The following is a 26,908-nucleotide window of genomic DNA, read 5'->3' as shown; positions in this document are numbered from 1 at the left end:
GCTTTCTCAGGGAGCTAAAATAGAATGGTGATGTGATTACATGTATCGGTGATAAGTTCACATGGACATTCAATTAATTCAAGACAGACAAATTTTCTTTGGTTCCTCGCAGATTTTTATGGCAACCTCTGTTTCGTATTTCTTTTGTCGCCGCTTTGTTGGACGTTACAAGTTATTTGTTGTAAGTATTTGACATATATATATAATATACGCCTGAAATAAAAGCATGTAACCTAAGAAAACTACCAGAATGTTAAGGACCGACATTGGTAAAATGTTTCAGATAAGAAAACAAACCATTATATTGGTGGTTGGTGGTTACTTGTAATTCAAATAGTAGGTTCAGCGCCCAAAAATATTTTATTTTTAATGTTTCCGAACTGAAGTGAAGAGCAACAGGAGTTTTGCATGCAATTGCAAGGTAAGTCTGTCTGTTTTGAAAGGGAACTCAGCTCATAGTATATAATTTCTAATGCATTCTAGTCCGTGAGGCCTTGTCAACAACCAGAAATTCAGACAAAAAATATATATTACTCACAATAAAAATCTTTTGGTAGGTTCTGCTTTAATATAGCTCATTGTACTCCATTTACTCAGAACTCTTTCAGTCCAGCTCATTGTAGCTCATTTATTCTGAACTCTTTCAGTCCAGCTTTTTATTGGGGTCTAGCTTCCATGGGTGTTGGAATGTGCGTTTTCGGTGCACTGGAGGATTCCATCAAGATAGAACTTCTGGCTTCTTGTTGGCAAATGTTAACCCCAAATCTTTGGACTGAAGGGGTTTACTAGAAATGGATGATCTGGATCTGGTTTCATGCTATTTTGACTGCCATAAGTTCTGTTTAAGTCCCCCTGGTCTATAGTCTTTTTGGTAGGTTCGTACAAACAATTTGTAGGTGTTTGTATCTGCTGTTTATTATGTGGGAGCTTTATACCCTTTTTAATGTTTCCAGACGTCATTAAAATCACAAGAACTTCTGTTTTCATGTTCTTTTTACTTCTCTGAGTTAGAGGGGTTGGTTATACTTTATCGTAGTGAAGGTTCTCTGGACTTTAGTTTGCATGGTGCCCTGATATATTTTTGTATCTTATTTTACAACTCCACTTTTCTTTTTGTTGCCAGGTTGGGATCTGCATGTCGTATGGTTAATTCTTTCAAAACCCAAACGGTAAAAACGTGCCGGACTCACATGGCAAGCAATTTATTCTATGGTTGATGAATTTATCGTTGGGCTTGCTTTGTCAAGATAAAATACAATTTGAAGTGGATATTTAACATGTCAAGTCCATGAAGCTCAGAGCCTGGATGTAACATCCCAGTTATTATATATACGTGTTCTCACTGTGGTTGGGAGGCTCGTGATGACCAGATGTGAATTTTTGATCATCTAGATGTAGCTGTCTATAATTTCTCCCACAATAGTCCCGGTGACCGGGTGTGTTCTCCAAATCACCCTCCCTGAATGGTTCCAACAAAGTTGCTTGAAAGAAAGGGGGTTGACTTGTAAAAGTTCATTACTTTGCCTTTGCATGCCTTGAAGAAAGGGCATACTGTTTCTGCATGGGTGTTGGTTCATTATGGATAGTGCGTTGTCACTGGAAATGGGGATAGTGCCACCATTGGTGAATACAAATACATTGGCAATGGAGGCATGGCCACCCTTGACATCTGAATTGAAAGAAAGTGCAGAATTTGAATTTGATGCTTCAGTGGAGACAACATTGGCTGTACACAGAAGTGAAAATGGGAGCATTATATGTTTATATGAATCTACAAGAAGGGCAGCAAGCACAAGTCATAATACAATGGAAAGTGCCTTCAATGCGCTGCCAGTGAGTAATGAAGTTCAGGCTGAGACCTGTGATGTCCAAAAAGATTGCTGTAACTCTTTTGAATACTTGAATGAAATTGCCATTGATGGGGAACAACAGATTGGGTCAGTTATAAATGAATTTCAAAATGTGTCGAGATCTGGACAAGTTGAAGAGAACACCAACTCTTTATCGTCTGTTCATGCAACAGAGGTGGCAGTGGAGGCAAGAGCTGAAATAGACACTGCAGTGCCATTTGAATCTGTAAAGCAGGCAGTGAATATGTTTGGAGGAAAAGCCGACTGGAAAGCCCAAAGAATTTTGACCATGGAGGTATGTTACTTTCTTTGTTATAGAGAAGCAACTCATCTTAACTAGAAAGTTAGAAACATCTAGTGGTATGCCTTTGGTAGCTGAATAGAAGCAGTCAAGGGATGAATTACCTGAATCTTCTGGCACGAGGGAAAGAATTGGACAGAGAAAAACAAAATATTTAGTAAGATTTTGAAAATAGAAAACAAAGACCATTGTTTCAAATTTGCAACTTGTGGAAAGAGACGTTGTTGGGAAAAATCACGTTTTCCTAAGTTTTTAAAACCATGACAATAAGTATTACCAAAATAGCCAATTTTGTGGTTTTATTGTGTTATAGCCATCGTACAATTGCCCTTGATTTTGCAACATTTGGGACATAGGTGTTATGCTGATGATTTCTTTGAAAGTCTCCCATTACGCATGCACCCATAATATCTCAAGCCTTATTGAACACCCGTTCTTTAGACAGCCTGCATTATAACTTCACGAGGCTGGCCTTTTATGTGAAAATATAGCTTGCTCTATCTATGAAAAGCATGCCCATCACACATTTCTTTGCAGCTTTGCAGTTCTACTTCTAAGTGCTTCTCCAGAGCAACATGTCTTTGCCAAGGAACCTCCTCCTTCTCGAGCTTCTTCGCTTCATCTCTTTGTGTTGGTGCTTCCTAGTTATTTTCTTCTTTTTTTCTTCATTTAAGTTCTTTTTCCCTTGGGATGTGTTTTTGCCTTTCTCCTGACATCTTTACATATAGTATTCCTTGCAGTCCTGTGGGTCAACTTTGGCTTGGGCATAAATCAATGTTCCACCAAGTTTTTGGGACGAGGAGGCGAGGGAGCGGGGATAAGCAGGAGCAGCCTATGCAAAAGCTCCCCACCAATTTTTAGGAAACATGGGGGACGTCGGTGTCTTAAAAACTTATAAATATAAAATATAAATCGATGAATCACATAATTAAAACAAATTTAAAACGAAAAGCATGATCATTGATATCAATATCATATAAATTGTAATCATACATCATACATGTAAGTTTTTAACTGTACAGTGTAACTACTAGTCTACTAACTTTCTAACAATGCACAATGAATATAAATTATAAAATTATAAATGTTTAAACTTTAATACTTCAAACTTTAAACCATATTGATGTTCCACTTCCAACTACGAACATTGAATACTGAATATTGAAATAGAATTATAAAAGTTAAGTCTGATACATCAAGAGTCAAAATTTTTAATTTTATAGAGTCAAAATAACATTAGAACATATCAAAAGATAAATGAGCATAATTGCTCAAGGTAATCTGTTCAACGAAGGAGCAGACAGAAGGTTGCTTGGCGATGGTGGCAACGTTTTGTTCAATGAAGGACTAGACAAAAGGTTGCTTGGCAATGGTGGCATTGCTCAGTTCAACGAAGGAGCAAACAAAAAATGAAATGTGAAATGAACATAATGTAAACCCTTCTTGGTCGGTCAACAAATATTAAAAATTACGATTTTTTGTTTCATAAAAAAATTTGTGAATTTTTTCTAGGGAAACGACCCCTCAAGACCCCTTAAGACCCGTTTCGCCTAGGAAATGACCCCAAAAATGGAAGAAACGACTCCTTTCAAGTTTCCTCGCATACCCTGTTTTTTGGGAGCGTGGGGAAACGACCCCCTCTCGTCCCCAAGTCCCCGAAGCGCGAGGGAGTTAGGAAACTCGACCCCTAGGTGGGGAGACACGACCCTGTGGAACACTGGCATAAATATCTGAATTAAAATCAAATTAAATTAGTTTAGTCAATGCTTAGTCATCTTGTACTGTGTACTGTATTGCTAAAATTTTATTTTTCAATCTACACATTATGCAGTTTGCAAAGTTCATTGATCCAAAATGGATCTTCTATCAACCTCTAAGTCTAAGTCTTCATATATGTAAACTATCGGAAAACACCATCGCAGAGGAAAACACTAAGGAATGGCGGAAAACAGAGTTAAACAAAGAACGAAGTCTCGTTGCATTGGAGCCGTCGGATCGGCCAGATCAACGACCCAGATTAAATCGGGATATCGCATCGGGAGAGGCCAGCGGAGTATATCGGAGGCAGCCTTATGGGAAGTGCGATCAGTGACCCAACGACATAACGTGAGCTGTCGGATTGAGCGCGCAGATCCAACGATGGAGATCACATTATCGCATCGCAATATTTCCAAAGGGAGGACTTCACACAGGCGGACCCGACGGAGCTATGAAATAAAACAGAGAAGGGTTTGAGTTCTGTGGTAAGCGGTATTTTGGGTGGGCTTGAAGCGGTAAGTGGTATTGGAGAGGCTCCACTCGATTCCATACACTGGCCGACACGTAGCACACCGCGGGAGAGAGAAAACCGCTTTTTTGGGTAGGTAATCTCTGTGCAAGTGGGCCGCCCGAAATGATCGTTAGCCGTGGATTATCGATCACTGATCAGATGGTGGACGATGAACGAGCTGTTTTACGGACCCAAAAGGAATTATAGATGTGGCTGTATAAAATTTGAAGTCCGATAATAAGCGTTTTCCTATGTATTTTTGTGTATTCCCGCTATGGACCAAATACAAAGGGATTATGACCATAGCGCTTGCGACTTGCGATAGCGATGCAACAACAGACCCGATAGGATTATAGGTCGGATTCAATATCATTTGAAGTCCGGCTTGGCGGAAATTCTCATTGTTTTGGTGTATTTCTTTGTGTAAACAGAGGAACATATTCCCGGGGATTTCACCCGCGCCAGTGGTCCTTTCCGTTTGAAAACAGGTGGCCACCATACCTTAAGTGTTTTACAATGATTGTTTAACGCTCGAAAGGGAGATGAACAGACAGGGGCCGGGAGCCCGAAAGCCCAAGGAGGGAAGGTGAATAGACAGGGCCGACAATGGCAGCACAGAAAGGGAGACAGTTGAAGACAGTTAGTGAAAGACAGTGAGTCAGTCAAATTGAGGCAGATTGAATAGAGGAACATGACAGAGGGAGAGTCTGTGCACTCTTTTAGACTCGAGGTTTTCGAGTAGATCCCTCTTTGATGTCACTGTAGTTGAGACTCTGCTTTTGAGCTCACTCTTGTAATAATTTGTTCTTAAAGACTTAATATAGAGGTTGACACTGAAAGCTGGACTAGGAGACGTAGCCAGGAAGTCTAGTGAACTCCTTGATTATTTGCTGTGTTGATGTGTGTGACTATTATGTTTTCTAACTGCTCATTGTCTATATTATTCGCAATCTTTTCGATCCGTTGCACTAAGTAATATAGGCATTCTTGCACATGAGTTTGTAATACCTTTATATTGATTGAAGATCTCATTTTCAGATCAAGTGGTATCAGAGCATTTGGTTTTGTTAAGGTTAGACAAGCTTGTGCTGGATTTTGAATGCTAACTAGATTAAAGCTCAAACTAGGAGAAGGAGAACTTGTTGAGGCTAATCTAGAGATTGGAAGAGTCTATTCTCAGAGGAGAATGGCAGAAGAAGTTTCACTGGGATCAAAATCTTAGTTCATGGACAATTTTATGGCCGTGCAAGCCATGGTGGAAGAGATGTATCTGGAATTTAAGAAGGGTTGAGGTGGAAGCACTTCAACACCTAAACCAGACAAAGGAGTAGAGGAACCTTTTCTAGTTGCCCCTCCAGAAGGCAAAGGGAAAGGGGAAATGCCTCCTCCACCATCTCCTCCATCATCACCTTCGTCATCCTCATCATCTTCTAGCCCTTCTAAGAAAAAGAAGAAAACTTCCTTAATCAAATTAGATGTGAAGTTTGATTTGCCAATTTATGATGTAGAACTCAATGCAGAAAAGCTAGATAATTGGATAAGACAAATTGATGTATATTGCAGGGTACAAAACGTTGATTCAGAAAGGAAGAAGATTCAGCTGGCTAGCCTTTGACTTGGAGGAACTGCACTAGCATGGTGGGAAGGCAAGACACAAGCTGATATGCAAAAACATGGTAAAGTCATTTCTATCTGGAATGAATTTGTTTCTGCTATTAAAAAGCAATTCTATCCTTCAGCTTACATGCAACAGGCAATGATGAGTTGGCAAACTCTTCGTCAGTTGAAGGGTCAGAGTGTACAAAGTTATACTCAGGAATTCAGAAAGAGAGCTTTAACTTTAGGTATATCATTAGACTCACTCGAGACTTTATTGAAGTATATAGGTGGTCTTCATAGCTATTTAAAACATACTAATCTCATGTTTAATCCCACTAGCTTAGATGATGTATTAGTTCAAGCCACACATCTAGAAGCTAGAGGTAAGAATGTAAACCCAGAGGTTGGGGGATCATCTAAATATTCTGTAAGCAAGAACAAGGAAAATAAGAAACTGAAATGGAAGGAGAGGAAAGCAAACACTGTAAAGAAGGATAAACCTTCATGCACTCATTGCAAGAAAGAAGGACACGATGAGGCACAGTGCTGGTTTTTGCATCCAGAACTGAAGCCTAAGAAGTTTGGTGGAAAGAAAAAAAAGAATGCTGCAGTTATTCGGCAGGACTTGGGATCAAATTTAGGCAATGAAACAACAGTTACAGCCACAGGCATTGAAGGTAAAGATTCTGAAGCATCGACAAGTAATTTTGCACAATTTGTTGATAATGAAAGTAATGAGAGGGAAAGAAATGAGCTTTTTCGTATTAGAGTAATTTCCAAGCACAATAAGATTGATACTTTGTTTGATAGTGGATCACAAGTAAATTTGATTTCTAAAACAATTGTAAAGAAGTTGGGATTACAAACAAAACCTCATGAGAAGCCATATCCATTAGGTTGGGTGTGTGATAAAACAATGCTACAAGTAACGAGACAATGTAAACTTAGGTTCTCTATTGGATCAACATTTGTAGATGTGGTATTGTTTTGGGAAGTCCATACTTGTATGATAGGAAAGCTATTTTCTACAGAGCTGAGAATAAGTATCAACTCACTAAAGATGGAATGGAATCTACTGTAAGAGCTCATAAACTCAAAGATAACTATTCTCTCATAAACTCAGGGCAGATGAAAAGAATTGTGAATTCAAGTAAGTAGTTTTTACTAATGGTTGTAAAGGCAAAGGATCCTGAAAAATCCAATGCATTTGAAGGCTGTGATTCTAAACAGAAAGCTGATTTAGTTAAAGTTGTTTCAGAGTATGATGTTCTATTTCAAGAACCAAAAGGTCTGCCACCCAAGCGAGAAATAGTACATGATATTTATTTGCAGCAAGATGCTCCATTACCTAACATTGGAATGTACAGGTTGTCAGCTTTAGAGAATGCAGAGATAAAGAAGCAGGTACAGGAGTTGCTCGATAAAGGGTCATTGTAAACTGGCCTAAACCCAAATCTGCTACAGAGGTTAGGAGTTTCCTAGGGGCAGCAATTCTGGAGAAAGTTTATTGCTAACTTTTCTTTGATTGCAGCTCCATTACATGCTTTAACAGGATTGAAATAGGTGTTTCAGTGGGGAGGCAAACAACAGAAAGCCTTCGACACCTTAAAAAAGAAAATAAGTACAACACCAGTACTAACACTGCTAGGTCTTCAACATCCATTTGAGATTGAGACAGATGCCAGTGACTATGCCATGGGAGCAGTGTTGATGCAACACGGAAAACCCATATGCTATCATTCTAAGACATTTACTTCTGCAGTAGTTAATTATCCCACATATGAACCCATATGCTATCATTCTGAGACATTTACTTCTGCAGTAGTTAATTATCCCACATATGATAAAGAATTGTATGCATTAGTACAAAGTGTGAAAAAGTGGAAACATTACTTAATGGGTAAAGAAACAATCATACATACAGATCATCAACCACTTCAATATTTGCATTCACAAACTAAATTGCAGCAATAAAGACATTATAGGTGGATGGATTTTCTACAGCAATTTCATCTTGTCATCAGATATAAGAAGGGCATACACAATAAGGTTGTAGACATGTTATCAAGACCAATCATAAGTGCATCTACTATACTTAAGCATAACTCAGTAATGCATGAAAGTTACATTGAACAATATGCTCAAGATGTAGATTTTAAAGATGTGTATACAACTTTAAGTCATGGGAAGCAAGTAGAAGAATTGGATTATTATGTAAAGGACCAACTCTTATATCATTTGGGAAAGTTATGCATTCCACAAACTGAAAGAGTTAACATAATCCGAGAAGCACATACTTCTCTAATATCAGGTCATTTTGGTGTAAGTAAAACAGTTGCACAATTGCAAAGGTTCTGTTATTGGCCAAGAATGCATGAGACAGTTTCTAGATATATCAAAGGGTGTACTATGTGTGCTACAAGCAAGCCCAGTAATAGAAAATTAGGCTTGTACACTCCACTTCCAATTCCTTCTCGTCCTTGGGAAAGTGTTTCCATGGATTTTGTTGGGGGATTGCCAAAGTCTAGGAAAAGTCATGATTCTTTGTATGTTGTTATGGATAGTTCAGTAAAATGTGTATTTTGATACCATGTAACAAGCAGGTTACAGCTGAACAAATAGCGAAGTTGTTCTTTCAGAATGTATGGGTTCATTTTGGGTTACCCACTTCTATTGTATCTGATCGAGATTCTCGATTTGTTGGGAAGTTTTGGTCAAATCTATGGGAGTTAATGGACACCAGGTTGAAGAAGAGCACAACATTTCTTTCACAAACAGATGGTCAGACAGAAGTGGTCAACAGGACAATGATCCAATTGCTTAGAGGCTATTGCAACAAGGATCCCAAGCTTTGGGATGAGCATTTGTGTTATGTGCAGCATGCTTACAACCGTGCCAAGCACTCTTCTACTCAGAGATCTCCTTTTAAGACTTGTTTTGGTTTTATACCAAAGTCTCCCATGGATTTTGTCTTTGGTAAAGACATAGAAATTGATGGACACAGTGATGTGGACAAAGTAACCAAGTTCATTGAGCAAATCCAAGAAATTCACTAGGTAATATAGGAACAGCTGGAAAGAAGTCAAGCCAAGTAAAAGGCAAGACATGATAAGTATTGAGCTGAACATAGTTTTCAAGTTGGTGATCAAGTTTGACTGTACATCAGCAAAGACATAATGCAAGGTGAAGGTAAGAAGCTAAAACCAATAAGGTATGGACCTTTCAAGATACTTGATAAAATTGGTGAAAACGCTTTTCACCTTGATTTGCCAGCTTATATGCAGATCTATTCAGTCGTTAATGCAGAAAACTTGAGATTGTATGAACCTTCATTGATTGAAGATCCTGAAGAGCAAAGTCAGTTGCCTTCTATTGGGGATTTGTTGCCTGAGTATCTCAATGAGTTACAGGAGGACACAGTTCTGGATAGGAAGGTAAGAACTACGCGTTAAGGGGATGTTGAGTACCTGAGAGTAGGGCTCAAAGGTTCAAATCCAAGCAAGGCACGATGGATAGAAATTGGACAGGTGAGGGAACTGTATCCTCACTTGATCGATGCCCAAAAACCAACTTTTGGTGGTCCAAAAGCTTTTCAGTGGGAAGGCGTGATCCAAAATGGATCTTGTATCAAACCTCTAAGTCTAAGTCTTCATATATGTAAACTATCGGAAAACACTATCGTAGAGGAAAACACTAAGGAATGGCAGAAAACAGAGTTAAACAAAGAACGAAGTCTCGTTGCACCAGAGCCGTCGGATCAGCCAGATCAACGGCCTGGATTAAATCGGGATATCGCATCGGGAGAGGCCAGCGGAGTATATCGGAGGCAGCCTTATGGGAAGTGCGATCAATGACCCAACGACATAACGTGAGCCGTCGGATCCAGTGCGCAGATGCAACGGTGGAGATCACATTATCGCATCGCAATATTTCCAAAGGGAGGACTTCACACAGGCAGACTCGACGGAGCTATGAAATAAAACAGCGAAGGGTTTGAGTTCCGTGGTAAGTGGTATTTCGGGCGGGCTTCAAGCAGTAAGTGGTATTGGAGAGGCTTCGCCCGATTCCATACACCGGCCGACACGTAGCACACCGCGGGAGAGAGAAAACCGCTTTTTTCGGGCGGGTAATCTTCGTGCAAGTGGGCCGCCTGAAATGATCATCAGCCGTGGATTATCGATCACTGATTGGACGGTGGACGATGAACGAGCTGTTTTACGGACCCGAAAGGAATTATAGATGCAGTTGTATAAAATTTGAAGTTCGATAATAAGCGTTTTCCTATGTATTTCTGTGTATTCCCGCTATGGACCAAATACAAAGGGATTATGACCGTAGCGCTTGTGACTTGCGATAGCGATGCAACAACGGACTCGATAGGATTATAGGTCGAATTCAATATCATTTGAAGTCTGGCTTGGCAGAAATTCTCATTGTTTTGGTGTATTTCTCTGTGTAAACAGAGGAACGTATTCCCGGGGATTTCACCCGTGCCAATGGTCCTTTCCGTTTGAAAACAGGTGGCCACCATACCTTAAGCGTTTTACAATGATTGTTTAACGCTCGAAAGGGAGATGAACAGATAGGGGCCGGGAGCCCGAAAGCTCGAGGAGGGAAGGCGAACAGACAGGGCCGATAGGCTTAAAAGCCATTCAATGGTAGCACAGAAAGGGAGACATTTGAAGACAATTAGTGAAATACAGTCAGTTAGTTAGATTGAGGCAGTTTGAATAGAGGAACATGATAGAGGGAGAGTCTGTGCACTCTTTTAGACTCGAGGTTTTCGAGCAGATCCCTCTTTGATGTCGCTGTAGTTGAGACTCTGTTTTTGAGCTCACTCTTGTAATAATCTGTTCTTAAAGACTTAATATAGAGGTCGACACTGAAAGCTGGACCAGGAGACATAGCCAGGAAGTCTGGTGAACTCCTTGATTATTTGCTGTGTTGATGTGTGTGACTGTTATGTTTTCTAATTGCTCATTGTCTATATTATTCGCAATCTTTTCGATCCGTTGCACTAAGTAATATAGGCATTCCTGCACATGAGTCTGTAATACCTTTATATTGATTGAAGATCTCATTTTCAGATCATTCATATAATGTCGTTGTTATCAAGGCTCCTGTTACAAGTTGAAAATGACCAAGTGTTATGTTTATCTCCGAGTTTTTGTGGCAATACATGTTAATTTTAGGATAACAATGGTATGTTCTATGCTTAGAGCAATTTTACTTCAATTTTTTTATTAGCCCAATATCATATCCAATTTAGCAATGACATCAACATGATAGTAAAATGCAGATAGAACATAAACAATAACAGTGGAAGACAAGCCAACATAAGAGGACACAAGATATGGCACCAGTCAGGGACAAGCCCCAATGTGGGGAAACCCTTGATCAAATCTTCTTTTGGTCTTCAATAGTTCAATAGAGAGAGATAATACAATTTACAAATTCTGATAATTTATAACAGTAGCAAAAGAGCCCTAACCAGAAAAGTCAATGCTGGTCAATAGGGCAGATTTCTTCCTCAATTAAGCTCGGTCAAACCCAGTCAACTTCGGCCTTGAACAACAAGTCTAATCAGCCCAAAATAGTCCCGAAAATCATAGTCAAACTTGGTGAACGCAAAAGTCAAACCTGCGGTCAATTCTCTGCAGTAAATGCTGGTCAAACAGTATGGAATGCTTGCCCAGAAATGCAGCCTGCACAAACAGAAATTTCTCTCACAAAAACGCAGTCAAACAGGTCAACACTGGTAAAAAACCTTCCTGAAATTCGGTCAACACTTGTAAAAAACCTTCTTGAAATTCGGTCAACACTGGTCAACGCCCAAAATAGAAAATGACTATCTTCTTCTTCGCACGTGTGGAGAGGATGCCCAGAAATCTGTACCCAATCATGTGAGGAGAGATAGATGTGTGAAGTTGATTGATGTCCAAATGAGGCAAAGGCATCTTCTATTTATATGAAAATGTTGAGGATGAATAGACGTGACTGTTGGGCTTCTGAGCCTACATTAGTTTGCTAGCCGACCTTGACAATTTGTCCATAATCAAAATAAATTCATATCTTCATTTGTACATGTCAGAATCGAATGATCTTTAGATCAATCCTACACCTCTCCGAGAAAGGAATCTAATAAAAATATTAGTTGCCATAAATAAGATGACCCATGTGGAGTTTGGCCCTAGTTGCCAATTTTAACACTCCCTCTCAACTAGGGAGAACTCCACCTGCTAATCCATTTGCCAATATGTACCATCTCTGCCATCCATGCACTGCTTTGCTAAATTATGAAGAAGAAGAAGTGATCGAAAATGTATCATACCATTCTCTACTAACCTGAAGTCAGTCCCAATCAAAAGAGAGTGTCTCATACCACTCTTATTGACCCAAAGTCATTTCCCATTGATCCCAGATCAATATTGGACATCCTAGCATGGGGAGTATGGTAGTACACGATGCGTCCATCAGTAGTACTATGGTCCCTATCCTCATTTCCTTACTCATTGGCCAGATGTGAGTTGCTTCCCATGAGTCCTAAACTGCATGGTTAGGATGTCTCGGCAATGTTTGTCCTGCTCACATGTTGCCAAGGGTTATCACAGGGGAAGGGTGTACCACTCACCCTGTACACAACAAACTACTAGGGGAAGGCTGCACCACTCACCCTATAGTTGCTCACCGCTCCAAGAAGTACCCCAAGCCCCCTGGAGCTCCCAGAGCTCAATGTCCATCTAATACAGTCAGTGTTGTTAAAAGCGCGATTAAATCGCGCTTTTCCCTAAGCCGATTTAATCGCGCGCCTAAATTTTTTTTTTTGCCGCTTTTTTTTTTCGAAAAAAAGCGCGTTTTTTTTTGAAAAAAGCACGTTTTTTTTCGAAAAAAGCGCGCTTTTTTCGTAAAAAAGCTCGGGGGTCCCTGGCAGCGCGATTTATAATGAAAATTGAAAAAAAATGAAAAAAAAATGAATATTTTTGTACCAAACGCTTTTTCCCGCTTTTTTCCGCTTTTTTCCCGCTTTTTCCGATTTTTTCCACTTCATTCCCGGCGCCGATTTAATCCCGCTCGCGCTTTTAACAACATTGAATACAGTACCCTCATAAGAGGGTCTCTCCATGACTCCAAGTCATTCTCGGAAGGCCAAGAATTTGACCTTCCCCAGGGGCTTTGTCAGAATATCGGCGACCTGCTCATCAATCCCAATGTGATGGAGCCTTATTGCTTCTATATGCTTGGAGTGATCATGAAACACGAGATTCTATGATAATTGGATCCCACTCTGGTTGTCGTAGAAGATCACGATGGTATCCAGAACATGTCCAAACAACTCACTGAAGAGCTTCCTCAACTAGACAACTTCACAGGAGGCCATATTAGCAACTATGTATTCGGCCTCAACGGTGCTCAAGGCAACCGATTTCTGCTTCTTGCTCATCTAGGATATCGAAGCAGAACCCAAAGAAAAACAACATCCAGAAGTGCTCTTGCGATCCACCACACTGCCAGCCCAATCAGCGTCAGAATAACTATGCAGCCTCACATTTCTGGCAGTGTATCTCAGTCCATGAGTGATTGTGCCCTGAAGATATCTCAGAAGATTCTTGGCAACAATCCAATGTATATGATGAGGCTCAACCATGTATTGGCTCAATGTGTTAACTGCAAAACATATGTTCGGATGGGAGTTCACCAAGAACATCAGTGCTCCTATGATTTGACAATACTAAGAAGCATTTCCCAATTCAGGTCCACCAACACTACCACATAACTTCTTAAAGTTAAGTTCCATCGGAGTAGTCACAAGCTTGTTGTCCACCATCCCAAATCTTTTCAATATCTTCACAACATATTTCCCTTGAGAGAGGAAAATTTCACCTGGCATTTTCCAGACCTCCAACCCTAGGAAATAATGCATCAGTTCTAGGTCCTTCATCTCAAATTCAGAAGCCAACTCCCTCTTACATTTGTGAATGAGAGGGTCTGCACTAGTTAAAAAGAGGTCGTCCACATAAAGTACCAGAATGAGAGGTTTATCATTTTCAATCTTAAAGTAAAGGTTCAGATCGGCTTCACTTCTAGTGAATCTCAGCTTCATCAGATAGCTATCGATCCTCTCATACCAAGCCCGGGGTGTTTGCTTCAATCCATAGAGAACTTTCTTCAACCTGCATACATGAGATTCCTGATCATGAACTTCAAACCCCTCGGGTTGTTCCACATAGACTTCCTCTTTGATTGAACCATGCAAGAAGGTGGTCTTGACATCCATCTGATGTAGGTTCCATCCTTGCGAGGCAGCAAGGGCTATGAACGAGCGGATGGTGGTGTATCGGGCAATAGGTGCAAATATCTCATCATAATGTACACCTTCTTTTTGAGAGAAGCCTCGAGCAACAAAGCGAGCCTTGAACTTTTCTGCACTTCTATTAGCTCCATGCTTGATTTTGTAGAGCCACTTAGAAGTGACAACCGATTTGTCTTGGGGTCTAGGGACCACATCCCAGACATCATTCTTCATACTGGATTTAAGACTTCTGTGGTTCATTTTTTTGTTGAGTTAAGCTTTGTAATATCCACAGTAATAACCAATATTTGTCAACGTTTCAAATCCCAATAGGGATCCATCATCAGGACCATTCTGAATGAAGATAATAGAAGAGCTTAATGATAGGATAAATAGCTATAAGATAATTTGTTTTTAAGGAAGATGTATGTCGACTACTAATAAGTTAAAACCTAAATTTTTTATTATAATAGTAATGATTATCCATAATTTTCTTTCATAATTTATAATATTTAAAGTTGATTTTTATAATAAACATGATTATTTATTATTAAAACAATAATTATTCTATATAGTATTTATAAATACTATTATAACTATTAGTAGTAATAATATTATAACCCATTAGTTTATTAATATTGATTAATACTCTTAATGTTAAAAAAATTTAATATTTAATATTTAATATTTTTTTATTTTTATTTTTATTTTTTATTTATTTATTTATTTAAAAAAAAATGTTCTTATTTCTAAAAGAATAGAAAATAATTAGTTAATGGATATTATAATAATTAAACCAACTAATTATTGTTAATAATTATATCTATTTAAAAAAAGAAAAGAAAATTAATTAATTAATTAATTAATAGATACTATAATAATTAATTACTAATTATCATTATAAATCATTACTTATCATAATAATAATTAATATTATCATTATAAATAATTATTAATTTTATTATAGATAATTAATAATAATAATAATTTATTAAGAATAATAATAATAAATTTTTATTTTTAATTCTTATTTATAATATAAGATTAGAAGGTTAGAGAGGAGAACAATTACCTGAGTTGTTATACTTGAGACGAATTGGGTGTCTTGATCTGCCTGATTAAAGGTAGCCAACTTCCACTGATTTCTATACCATTGTCCCTGTTGAGATTTTGCGGATGCTTTATAATCTCAAGAGCCTCCCTAATCTTCCATCTATGATAATGTTCCTCCCTTGCGATAATTGAGGCCTCTTCCAAGCAAACATGGTGCTTAGTTTTTGACGAATGTTCTGCCAGGGCTGAAGTACGAGACCTTCCGTTCTTAATATCTGCTCCATGTTCTTTTAGTCTTTTCTACAACGAACGACTAGTTTCACCAATGTAACTCTTGGCACAAGAACAATTAATTTTATAAACTCCTTGGAGTTGATGTCCATCAATATTATCCTTGACTGACCTCATTCCTTGTTTAATTGTTCCTAGTGCTGAGAACTGTGTGACTATGTCCTTCTTTCTCAGAATTTTGGCAATCTTATCTGTTACCCCCGAATATCATTCTTCATAATTGACTCGTATTCTTCATTCATAGCATCCTTCCATACTTGTTGCTTCACGGCTTCTTCGAATGATGAAGGCTCATTTGAATGATAGTGCTCATGGCGGTCAAATATCCTTCGTACATGTTCGGCGTCTTGCTTTCACGGAAAGTCCCCCTTGGTGCAATGTGCCTCTCAACATCTTCGAGAGTCTCCCTAAGCCATGAGGGTCTCCTCTTAGAGGAGGAAGGCTCATGAGGGAGTGGATCAATAGGATCCATAGGTTCATCAACATTAGGCATCGTTTCGTCCTCTTTTTCACCCTGATTTCCTGTGTCAACGTCCTTGTCCTTCCATAGGATAGGAAGGTTGTTGATCTTCCTGAGGGCCATATCTTCGTCGAAGATGACATCATGACTTATCTCAACTTCCTTTTGACTAGCCACATAAATTCCATATCCCTTAGACTTTTCACGATAGCCCACAAAGATTCCTTTCTTCCCAGATGCACCCAATTTGCTTCTTTTCTCTTTCGGCACATGAAAATATACGAGGCTTTCAAAAATTCTAATATGAGAAGCATCGAGTTTCTTACCAGTGAACATTTCTTCGGGAGTCTTGGAGTCCAATTCTTGATGAGGGCATCGGTTTTGCACATACATGACGGTATTTGCAGCTTCACCCCATAGAAACTTCATAAGGCCTTGATCATGAAGCATGGCACAGACAACTTCTACAATAGAGCGATTTTTCCTTCTAGCCATACCATTATGCTCGGGAGTGTATGGCATTGTAGTCTCCCTCTTAATGCCAACTTCTCTGCAATAATCTTGGAATTCATTGGATTCATACTCGGTCCCATTATCAGTCCTCAATATCTTGATTTTCTTCCCGGATTGGTTTTCGATCAAGGCTTTGAAATGTCGGAACTAGGTGAACACTTCATCCTTCTTCTTCAAGAAGTAGATCCAGGTCTTGCGAGAATAATCATCCACAAAGGTGAGATAATATAAGTATCCTCCCAAGGAGTTTACGGGCATCATACCAGATATGTCGGAGTGGATCAATTGCAATATGTCTGTGGTCTTGCTATTACTTGAGGGGAATGGTCCCCTTGTAAGTTTTCCTTTGGCACATCTCAGACATACACCTTCATGCTCTACTTTGAACTCGGGCATACCTGTCACCATCTATCTCACATTGGGTAGGGCCTTATAATGAAGATGGGCGAACCTTCAGTGCCACAGTTCATATTGTAGAGATGTGTCGCAAGACATGGTGTTAAAATTGGCAACTAGGGCCAAACTCCATGTGGTTCATCTTATTTATGGAACCTGATATTTTTCTTGGATTCCTCTCATCGAGAGGTGTAGGATTGATCTAAAGATCATCCGATTCCGATAAGTATTCATGGAGATATGAGTTTATTTGTGTTATGGGACAATTCGTCAAGGTCGGCCAGCAACCAAACTGCCCTTACTTGTGCTCCGCGTTTTAGTATAAATACAAGTGCCTTGCAAGTCATTTGTACACACAACGCTCTTGAGATTTCTTCTTCTCCACTTGTTTTGGGTTTTAGTGGAAAGAAGAATCTCTAAGGGAAAAACGCAGTCCTAGAGGATGATTCCCTAGCTCATGAAATCCCTACGCATAGATACATGACACTGTCATATTAAGAAGCAGACATGCCCTAATCCTCTTAGAAGACAACCCTTGTCTAATACGTTGTCCAAAGGGAGACCCTCACCGTTGTCATGAAGGAGATTGAAGTAGGCTCTCTCACTATCCTATAAGGGTTTACTATATGCCCTAAACTGTTGTGCGTTCAAGCCCTAGCGCTAGCTGCAGGTCTAATTTGAGGCCACAACATGGGAGGCTAGGGCAACATGGGTTGGAGGGCTGAGGGTTTGTTCTTGAAGGTCAGGATAGGGAGGATAAGTTTCAGGGCTATTTGAGGTGGTTCTTGGGTGGAGAAGCCTTGGGAGAGGCAGCGTAGATTGTTGTGGTTAGGCAGCAGGCCCTACCTCACTGTTGAAGGGCATCATAGGGTATATTGAGGGCTGTTCATGCCTAGAACAACATCAAGTCAGGTGAGCATCTCTCCTAGTATAGGCCGCAACCAAGGAGGGCTGTTTGGGTGATTGTTTAGGAGCTGTCAATATGCCCTACCCAGTCACAGTCATAACAACTATATTGCAGACCTGAAACTGCAGTAAGACATAGTGATAGTGCAGCAAGATGCATGGTCAGCATGATGCAGTAAGGTGCATAAAGAAGCATGATAAATGCAGTGACTGTTGTAGGCAGCATGGATACAGTACAGTGCGACACATTGGTACAGCTTGGTGATGATGAGCATGATGTGAATAGTGCAACAACAAAAGGCATTGAAGCAGCGTGTTGAAGTGATGATACATTGAAATATACATTGAGCACAATGATGGGTACAGTCATGATTAGTGACCTTATACAGTCCATGATAACATATGACAACAAAGTGCAGCATGAAGTTGCTCCATAATGATGGGAATCATAATGAAGTATAGTGTAACATGTTGTGTGCTACATAGTGATAATAAATGCTACTAAGATGCAGCTTGATGGGCACAGTGAGTTATAGTATGAGGCAACACTAGTAGGTGCAGCATGATGATAAGGTGCAACAGTATGATGTGTGCAACATGGTAAAGAGGTCCAACATGATGATTGGGTGTAGCTCAATGAGTTGCAGCACAGTGAGGAACAGAATGGTGATGGAGTCACCTTGGATCAGTGGAAGCAGTATGCCTTCCACTCAGCTCAGATCAACGACCTCTTATGCTATCTTCTTAGAGAAGATCTCTGCTCTTATTTAGATAAGTCAATATGTTGACTTCTGATGTATATGTACTATCTCTCTCTCTCTCTGTGCTGAAGTATTGAAGATCATATAAGAAGAATTGATCAAGGGTTTCCCCACATTGGGTTTTGTCCCTGGCTAGCGCCACATCTTGTGTCCTCTTGTCTTGGCTTGTCTTCTGCGATTTATGTTTATGTTCTATCTACAATTTACTATTATGTTGATGTGATTGCTAATCTGGAAATGATATTGAGCTAATTGGAAAAATTGAAATAAATTGCTCTAAGCATTCGATCAAGGGTTTCCCCACATTGGGTTTTGTCCCTGGCTAGCGCCACATCTTGTGTCCTCTTGTCTTGGCTTGTCTTCTGCGGTTTATGTTTATGTTCTATCTACAATTTACTATTATGTTGATGTGATTGCTAATCTGGAAATGATATTGAGCTAATTGGAAAATTGAAATAAATTGCTTTAAGCATAGAACATACCTAAAATTAACACATGGTTCCCAATGGACTTCCTCTTGTTGATTTGGGGTAGCATCGGATGTGCTCTAGCCATGAAAATTGGTGGAGAGGCTAAAGCACATGAGATTTCCAAGACCCATAAATGGTTTGGGGAAATTCTACCCAGTTAGAGAGATATTAAAATAATTAATATTTTTAATGGGTTCTTAAGTCTAAACTTAGGAAAATAAAAATATTAATGGGTATTAATATAAAACTAGGTTAGAATGTTCTAAATGATATGGATCAAGCCAAATCTAATCTTAGCCATTGATTAGCGATGTAATGTCGGCCGTTGAAGACTCAACAAAAAAAGCATAAGAGGAGGCTTGAGGGTCAGTTGGAGATACACCAGATTGATTAGTCAGTTCGATTTTCTATAGCGGAGTTTGCTAAGAGAAATCAAACCAGTGATCAAACTTGCATCGAGGGGCAGTGAGTGCATAGCAACGAGGCAGAGATAGTGTTGGAAGACCAACGCAGAGGCAGAGAGGCAGATGCAGAGCCAGCATAAGCTACGCAGAGGGCCAGAGGGCCTGCGTGAGCGACGCAGAGGCTGCAAAAGTGACCCAGAGGGCCAGAGAGCCTGCATAGAGCATCAAAGGGTTGACGCAAAGGGTTTTAGGCTGACGTAGAGGCCAGGAGGGCTGACGCAGTGCCTTAGAGAGGCGTTGGAGAGACTTTCATGGAGCAGACTTTCAAAATATCTGCTTCCGAAGAGAGGTACTACTACTGAATTGATTTCTTTGTAGGGTGAGCCAGTTTGGCACCCAATTGTACTCAGAAAGCTGCTAAATAATAAAACCCCCAAAACTGTTGCACTGGTTTTCCCAAGTTGGGTTTTTCCGGGGACGATTGTCCAAAAATAATGGTGTCCCTTGTGTGTTTGTCTATTTCTTTCAGTTGATGATCTGTAGATGGTTGAGACTGCATTGTGTTTATCTCAGTATTTATATGGTTAAATAACTTGTTCAATAATTAAACAAGTAGGTGAAATAAACCAGATAGCGCAGGAAAATTTCTAACGGGTTAGACTTAGAAATTTCAACACCTCCAACTTGATACAAATTGTCAACCTTGAACACAAGAGTAAAAGCATCCTTGAAATTTCTTTTCCAAACATGTACCTTTCCATCGATAAAAGCCACCTTGAATCCTTTATCTTCCATTGTTGAAATGGACATCGGGTTCTTCTTGTGACCAGGTACATATGGTACTTGCAAATGAATAGTGTTACCTTGATTCAGTTGAGGGGTAACATTCCCTACTCCCTTCATGGGGTAGGTGGCATCATCTCCAAGGATGATATGCAAGTTTGTCTCCTTTTCTATCAGATTAGAGAGGGCTTCCTTGTATCCGGTGAAGTGCCTTGAGGCACCACTATCAATCAGCGAATTTCCCAAAGTATCCGGAGGAGAGGTAGTGGAGAGGGCCGATATAAGATAATACTCTTTTTGCTTATTGTTAACAACATTGGATTCATCATACCTAGAGTTCCTTGATTTCTTGGAGGGTCAACCATTTCCTTGATGTCCCACATTCCTTTTTCCTTTGCCATTGGACCTGCCATTCCTTTGATCATTGTTGATGTTGTTGAAGTTGCCCCTGGAGTTGTTATGATAGTCATCATCTTGAGGTGTATCCCTTTTATTAGGACACTCCCTTGCATAGTGGCCATACTTATTGCAAACAAAGCACTTGCCCTTCCTTCCTCCCTTAGATTCAGGCTTTCCATGGAAATGACCTTTAGACCCTGCATTATTCCTCCTTTTGGCATGAGCAGAGAATGCAATGGGGTTGCTTCTATTAGAAGGCATTTCTTGCTCCACCATTCTTGTTTCTTCTTGAATGCATATGGACATCAATTCTTCAAACCCTGGAATTCGATCATTGTTGAGTATAGTGGTTCTAAATACATACCACTTAGGTTGGAGTCCTCCAAGGGTGGTGAGAGTAAGTTCTCTATCGGGAATGACTTCTCCAATCGAGAGTAGATCATTCTTGATCTCAGTAATCCTCAAGAAATAGGATTGAATGTCCTCGTCCTTGCCCTTCTTAATATCCTTCAACTTATTCCTGAAATTCGGTCAATGCTGGTCAACGCCCAAAACAGAAAATGACTATCTTTTTCTTCACACATGTGGAGAGGATGCCCAGAAATCTGTATCCAATCATGTGAGAAGAGATAGATGTGTGAAGTTGATTGATGTCCAAATGAGGCAAACACATCTTCTATTTATGTGCAAATGTTGAGGATGAATAGACGTGACTGTTGGGCTTTTGAGCCTACATTAGTTTGCTGGCCGACCTTGACAATTTGTCCATAATCAAAATAAATTCATATCTTCATTTGTACATGTCAGAATTGGATGATCTTTAAATCAATATTACACCTCTCCGAGAGAGGAATCTAATAAAAATATCAGCTGTCATAAATAAGATGACCCATGTGGAGTTTGGCCTTAGTTGCCAATTTTAACAATACAGAACCTTGAAATTAAAATGGATGTCTTTACTCCCTGTTCATTGACAAGTGTCTAGTATCAAAACTATGATTGCTCACTGCCTACTCTATAATCTATTAATTGTTTTTCTAATACATGACCTACTCTATCTTCTTCTGGAACATGAAAGATATCTCATATGAAATATATTGTCTTTTTTGAACATCCCAATATTTTCATATCTGTTAAACATACCCAAGTGAGAAAACAAGTGCTTGCCTTTCCTTCCTGTCTTTATTGCCTTGGGATTGTGTGCTGTATTGCATGTACTATGACATCCAACAATTGTAGACGGATCCAGCTAAATAATTTTTTCATTTATTCAATTCATTTCTTTATTTGTTACGGTTATCATGCAACCTCTATAATACAATGGAGCAGTGTTCCCTGACTATTATTGTATATTTGGTGTATTCAATAATTACTTTTTAATTAGATATAATGTGATAAATGAGAAACAGGCACGCAGGGCCATAACTCTGTCATCTTTCAAGTCATGCCGTATCATGGGGTAAACAAACAAATATTTATCATGCTCCTCCTTGCCATTGTCTAAGTTGCACACCCCTTCATATAAAAATGGCCATCCTTCCTCGATCCCATTGGGTCCAGACCAACAAAAGCCTAAATTATTTTCACAAAATATATTAACAATTGGCTTAAATAACAGAGTGAGACAAACTAAGGCTCAAAATTCAATCTAAGTAATTCTAATTCAAGAAAAGGGCTTCCATGAGAGAAGATAGAGATGAAATAATAACACCTGAAAGAAGCTACCAATACAATACAATAATTATTAATAACACGTGTTTCCTCCAAAGAGTCCTCAGGTTCAAATCCAGAGGGGCGTAGAGTATGTACACCTCGACAGACTTTAGCAGTCAGATCGCGGCATGGAGGGGTGTCCTTTGTGACTTGTCCCACAAACAAGGGGGTCTCATGCACCAGTTTGTTGTCTGGCTTACCGGTGACATTAAATTTATTATGTACAGATTGAGTGGGCCTGATGGTTAAGAGCATGTGCTTCCTCCTAAGAGATTACAAGTTCAAATCCAGAGGGGGGTAGAGTATGTGCACCTTCATAGACTTTAGCAGTCAAATCTCTGTGTGGAGACAGGTCCATTGTCCCACAAACAAGGGGGTCTCATACACCAATTTGGTGTTTGGCTTGGCTGTAGCCTTAAAATTAGATTACTATTATTTACTGGCCATGTGTTTAAAAAACAGGATATATTCATGCAGGTTGAACACCCTAAGAAAAACACTTTCCCACACAGATCAAAGATCAATACAACAGTTTTTATGTAGTTAAAATCCGCAAAGAGGGAAACAGCCCATGGCTCCAGCCAACATTGCCACTTGAGACAATATATTGATGCAAAAAGAGATAGATTTACATGAATATATCTCACAATTGATCCTCAGCAAATGAGCCTCCACGCTCTTTAAATAGAGATCATGGATCAATTGGGTCCTAAGGCAAGGATCAAGTGTGGCTACTACCATGGAGAAGATGAACTGGGATCACTATATGTTTAGAACATAATCATGGATGTCGGCTTAGTTACAAGAGCATGCCAAAAAAACATATTTTAACTAAATACATTAGACCAAGTTGATCTTAACCGAATCCTAAGTGTCTAAATATCGTAACATCCTCCCTTAAAAACAAGTTGGGATAGGACTGAAAGATTTGCAATGGTGACACAATAGGAGAAAGATGGAGGCATTAGAACCCTTCCTCCCACCCGCACTTAATGACAACTTTCTTACATCAATTCACCATCGGTTTCCTCAATTGATCGAAGATCTCCATACATGACTTTTTCAGTTCACTGGCTTGTTTTTATGGCAGACATTGAGTTGCACCAGTGGCATCCTTATTATATCCACTCATCAAATGTCCTCTGTCTGCCTTCCTGTCTCTTCCCTTCCCATCCCTTCCATCCAAATGCAATGCCTTTGAAAATTCAAAACCAGTTGGAAGTTGGGCAATGTTTTCTCCTCCTCTTTTAAATGAATGAACACATTCATATTGAAACATAAACAGACAGGCAAACAGACAGCCAGAACGACTCACACAAACAAACAGACAGCCACAACCATGCATACTAACATACATATCACAGACAGACAACCAAGAGATGGGAGTCACTTCCATATACACAAATTAACAACAGAACTCAACATGACTGTGAACCAGGATATGGGAGTGATTTCCATATACACAAATTAACAACAACAGAATTCAACATGACTGTGACAGTCACTGAACATGGTAGAGAAGAAGGGAATGCAATTAAGTATTGAAATCATTCAAGTTTAAATATGAGTTTAAAGAAAGATACTTAATTTGTAACTTTTGTAACATTACAACAATTATGACTCTAAAGAAGAACTTCAAGAAAGATCTGTTTTCTTCAACATTATTTCTTGCAACTATTCTAATTATGACTTACAAGATGGGATTCTAGTCTTTATATTAGGTGGTACAAAATAACACAAAAACTGTCTGTACAGAGACGCCAGTATGTAGCAGCTGAGCTTCAAAAGACGGAGGAAGAGCTTACAGAACTGAAAAGACTTTTGATTGCAACAGAATATGAAAAATCACAGGCTATATTGGAGATGGACAAAACGATGTGTCTCATAAAGGAATTAACATTAAATTTGGAGAGTGCTAACACTTTAGAAAGGCAAGTAACAGTTGACTCTGAATTTGCAAGGCCAGGAGTTGTGGAGAAGGACAATGCTGATTTGGATGAAGAAAATATCATTACGAAGACACAGCTAGAGGTTGAAAAGGAAAGAAATGCATCAGTAATCTTAGAACTACAAGCTGTCAAACAGGAGCTTGAGCATGATATTTCAGAATACCTATGTTCAGTTAAATTGAGGGACATTGCTCTTGAAAATGCAATTGATGCATTGGCAGCTTCTGAAGAGGTGCAGAAACAGGCAGATGCACTAACCATAGAATTTATGACCACAAAGAATTTCTTGGATATAGCTCAGAGCTTATATATGGAAACAAAAGAAAAGCAACATGCTGTAGCTATGGCCAAAGACCGAGAGTCTGAGGAGAGGGGGAAAGAAATAGAGCATGTCAACCAGGAACTGATTAGGCTGAATCATGAAGTAGTTCTTGTTAAGGATCTGATGTTAAAGCTCGATGCCTCATCCTCTTTATTGCAGAGCTTGAAACTAGAATTAGCAGCTGTTAAAGAGTCGGAACTTAAACTAGGAGCAGAGATGCATGCAGTTGAAAATGCCCTCTCTAAAGCAGTGGATGACCTGGATCTTGCAAAGAGTCAAGAGGTTAAAAGAACTAAAGTCGAATATATAACTCTAGTAGAACTAGAGAAGATGAGAGAAAATCTAAACAAAGCCACACAGGAGGTAACTTATTTAGCAGGTGCCATTGAGCCACTCAGAGAAGAGTTGGAGAGGGAAAGTGCAATGCTAGAAGAAACACGGGAAAGGGTAGCAAAGTCTTATGCAGTAGTTGCTTCTCTGGAGGCTGAATTGAATCAAACAAGACAAGCAATTAAATCACGGCAAGATGGAGAGAGGCAATCCAAGGAAGCTATGACAGAGCTTTCAAGAGCTTTACAGCAAGCAGCTGCTGAGGCAGATAAAGCCAATATTGAAGCTGAAGCAGCTAGAGAGGATATGCGCAAAGCAAAGGAAGAAGCTGCACAATCAGAGGCTGGTACTAGAACTGCAGAGAGTAGGCTACAAGCAGCTATAAAAATGGCAGAAGCAGCTCGGGCATCAGAAGTATTGGCTCTTGCTAGGATTGATGCTATGAATCAGAGTGAGTCAATTGTTGGATATTCTGAGGCCAGGACTCTATCAGTTACACTTTCATTTAATGAGTACTTTGCACTGAACAATCAGGCACGTGAAGCTGAGGAACTTGCTGACAAGCGGGTGGCAGCTGCTGTAGCCCAAATAGATGCAGCTAAGGATAGTGAATGGGAAATATTGAAGAGATTGGAAGAAGCAAATAAAGAGATAATAGCAAGGAGGGAGGCTCTTCAAGTTGCCTCACAGAAGGCAAAGAGGGAAAATGCAGCGAAATTGATAGTTGAGGATCAGCTCAGAAAATGGAGAGCACAAAATGGACAGCATAGAAAAGCTGGTGATTTAGCTACTGCAGTGAAGAGATATGGTGCGCCACACAACCGAGTCAGTAATTGGAAAAACCATGCATATTCCGATCCAAATGATCTGGACAATAGCAATGAGCAAGAAAATATTCCTGTCATGCCAATAACATCATTGGGTCAGGTGTTGAGCATGAAAGCTTCCATGGCAAATAAGTTTGATGAAAGGCCTTTAGATAAGCCACTTGTGTCTAAGAGGAGGAAGTTCCGGTTTCCACGGTTTGCATTATCTGTGGGAAAGCAGAAAAAACATCCATTGAAATAAAATGACAGTTTGCCTATTTTAGAAGCACAATTGGGCTGCTTATATTTAATTTGCTGCATGGGCCATCAAGGTCACTGGGTCTTTCATCTGGTCACGGATGCAGTTTTTACAGCAAGCTCCCCTACTTGCCACTAACCACAGTCTGAAGAGCATCAATTTTCATCTTTTCACTGCCCTTCAATGTTTACATTTTGCATGTACCATATGGAAGACAGTTTTAGAAAACTATCTATTTGGTGGGTAAGCATTGAGATTGACTTAATTTTGGATTTTTATAGTAAGCACAGAGCTGTTTTTGTTCTATAAGGCAGAAAACAATACTAGTTTGAAAATTGAACTATAACCAGTCAGAGAACTCGTTGTATATAAGAATCCTGCTAAGATCTTCTGTTTTCAGGTTTTCACGAGAGTTATTGGAGGATTCTAGAAAGCGTAATGAATATTTTTGGCCATCTTTGGCAGTTTATGCATTCCTTGATTCAATAGATTTAGAATCTTCTATGGGTAAAAGATTCCATTATTTCCTTAGTCGTTTCTTTTGCTCTATAACTGACTTATTTTATTTGGATAGATTTACAGAGATACTTGTAACAAATATTTTTGACATAATAATCATACAATAAGTGACATAAGTTCCTCGTGTTATTACTCAAGTATATGTGATTGCATGATTAAAATCTCAACCCAGACTTCAATCATTTGTACACTCTTATCCTAATTAGAAACTTCAGTTTTGACTATCTTCATCAGATCCAAGCATGTCAGTGCACACACAGTTATC

The 26,908-nt window shown here is 39.4% G+C and overlaps 1 protein-coding gene across 4 annotated transcripts; it reads left to right on the top strand.

Annotated features, from left to right (window-relative positions):
* The first annotated feature begins 2 nt into the window (after positions 1-2).
* Positions 3-26,597, top strand: LOC149138336 (protein WEAK CHLOROPLAST MOVEMENT UNDER BLUE LIGHT 1-like). 4 transcript variants are annotated; one of them, XM_089448891.1, is made up of 4 exons: positions 253-421; positions 648-871; positions 1,124-2,145; positions 24,214-26,597. In XM_089448891.1, exons 3-4 carry the CDS (start codon positions 1,579-1,581, stop codon positions 26,125-26,127), a joined length of 2,481 nt encoding a protein of 826 aa, XP_089305017.1. In that variant the 5' UTR covers positions 253-421; positions 648-871; positions 1,124-1,578; the 3' UTR covers positions 26,128-26,597. The 4 variants fall into 4 exon arrangements, with proteins under 4 accessions (XP_089305016.1, XP_089305017.1, XP_089305015.1 ...); XM_089448889.1 differs by having other exon boundaries at positions 648-875; XM_089448890.1 differs by lacking the exons at positions 253-421; positions 648-871 and adding an exon at positions 3-181.
* Positions 26,598-26,908: the final 311 nt, after the last annotated feature.

Source organism: Pinus tabuliformis, chromosome X (assembly GCF_031772625.1).
Source record: "Pinus tabuliformis cultivar Carrire ecotype Pingquan chromosome X, CPIR1, whole genome shotgun sequence".
Lineage (NCBI taxonomy): Eukaryota > Viridiplantae > Streptophyta > Pinopsida > Pinales > Pinaceae > Pinus > Pinus tabuliformis.
This window is presented reverse-complemented; position numbering and strand designations above follow the sequence as displayed.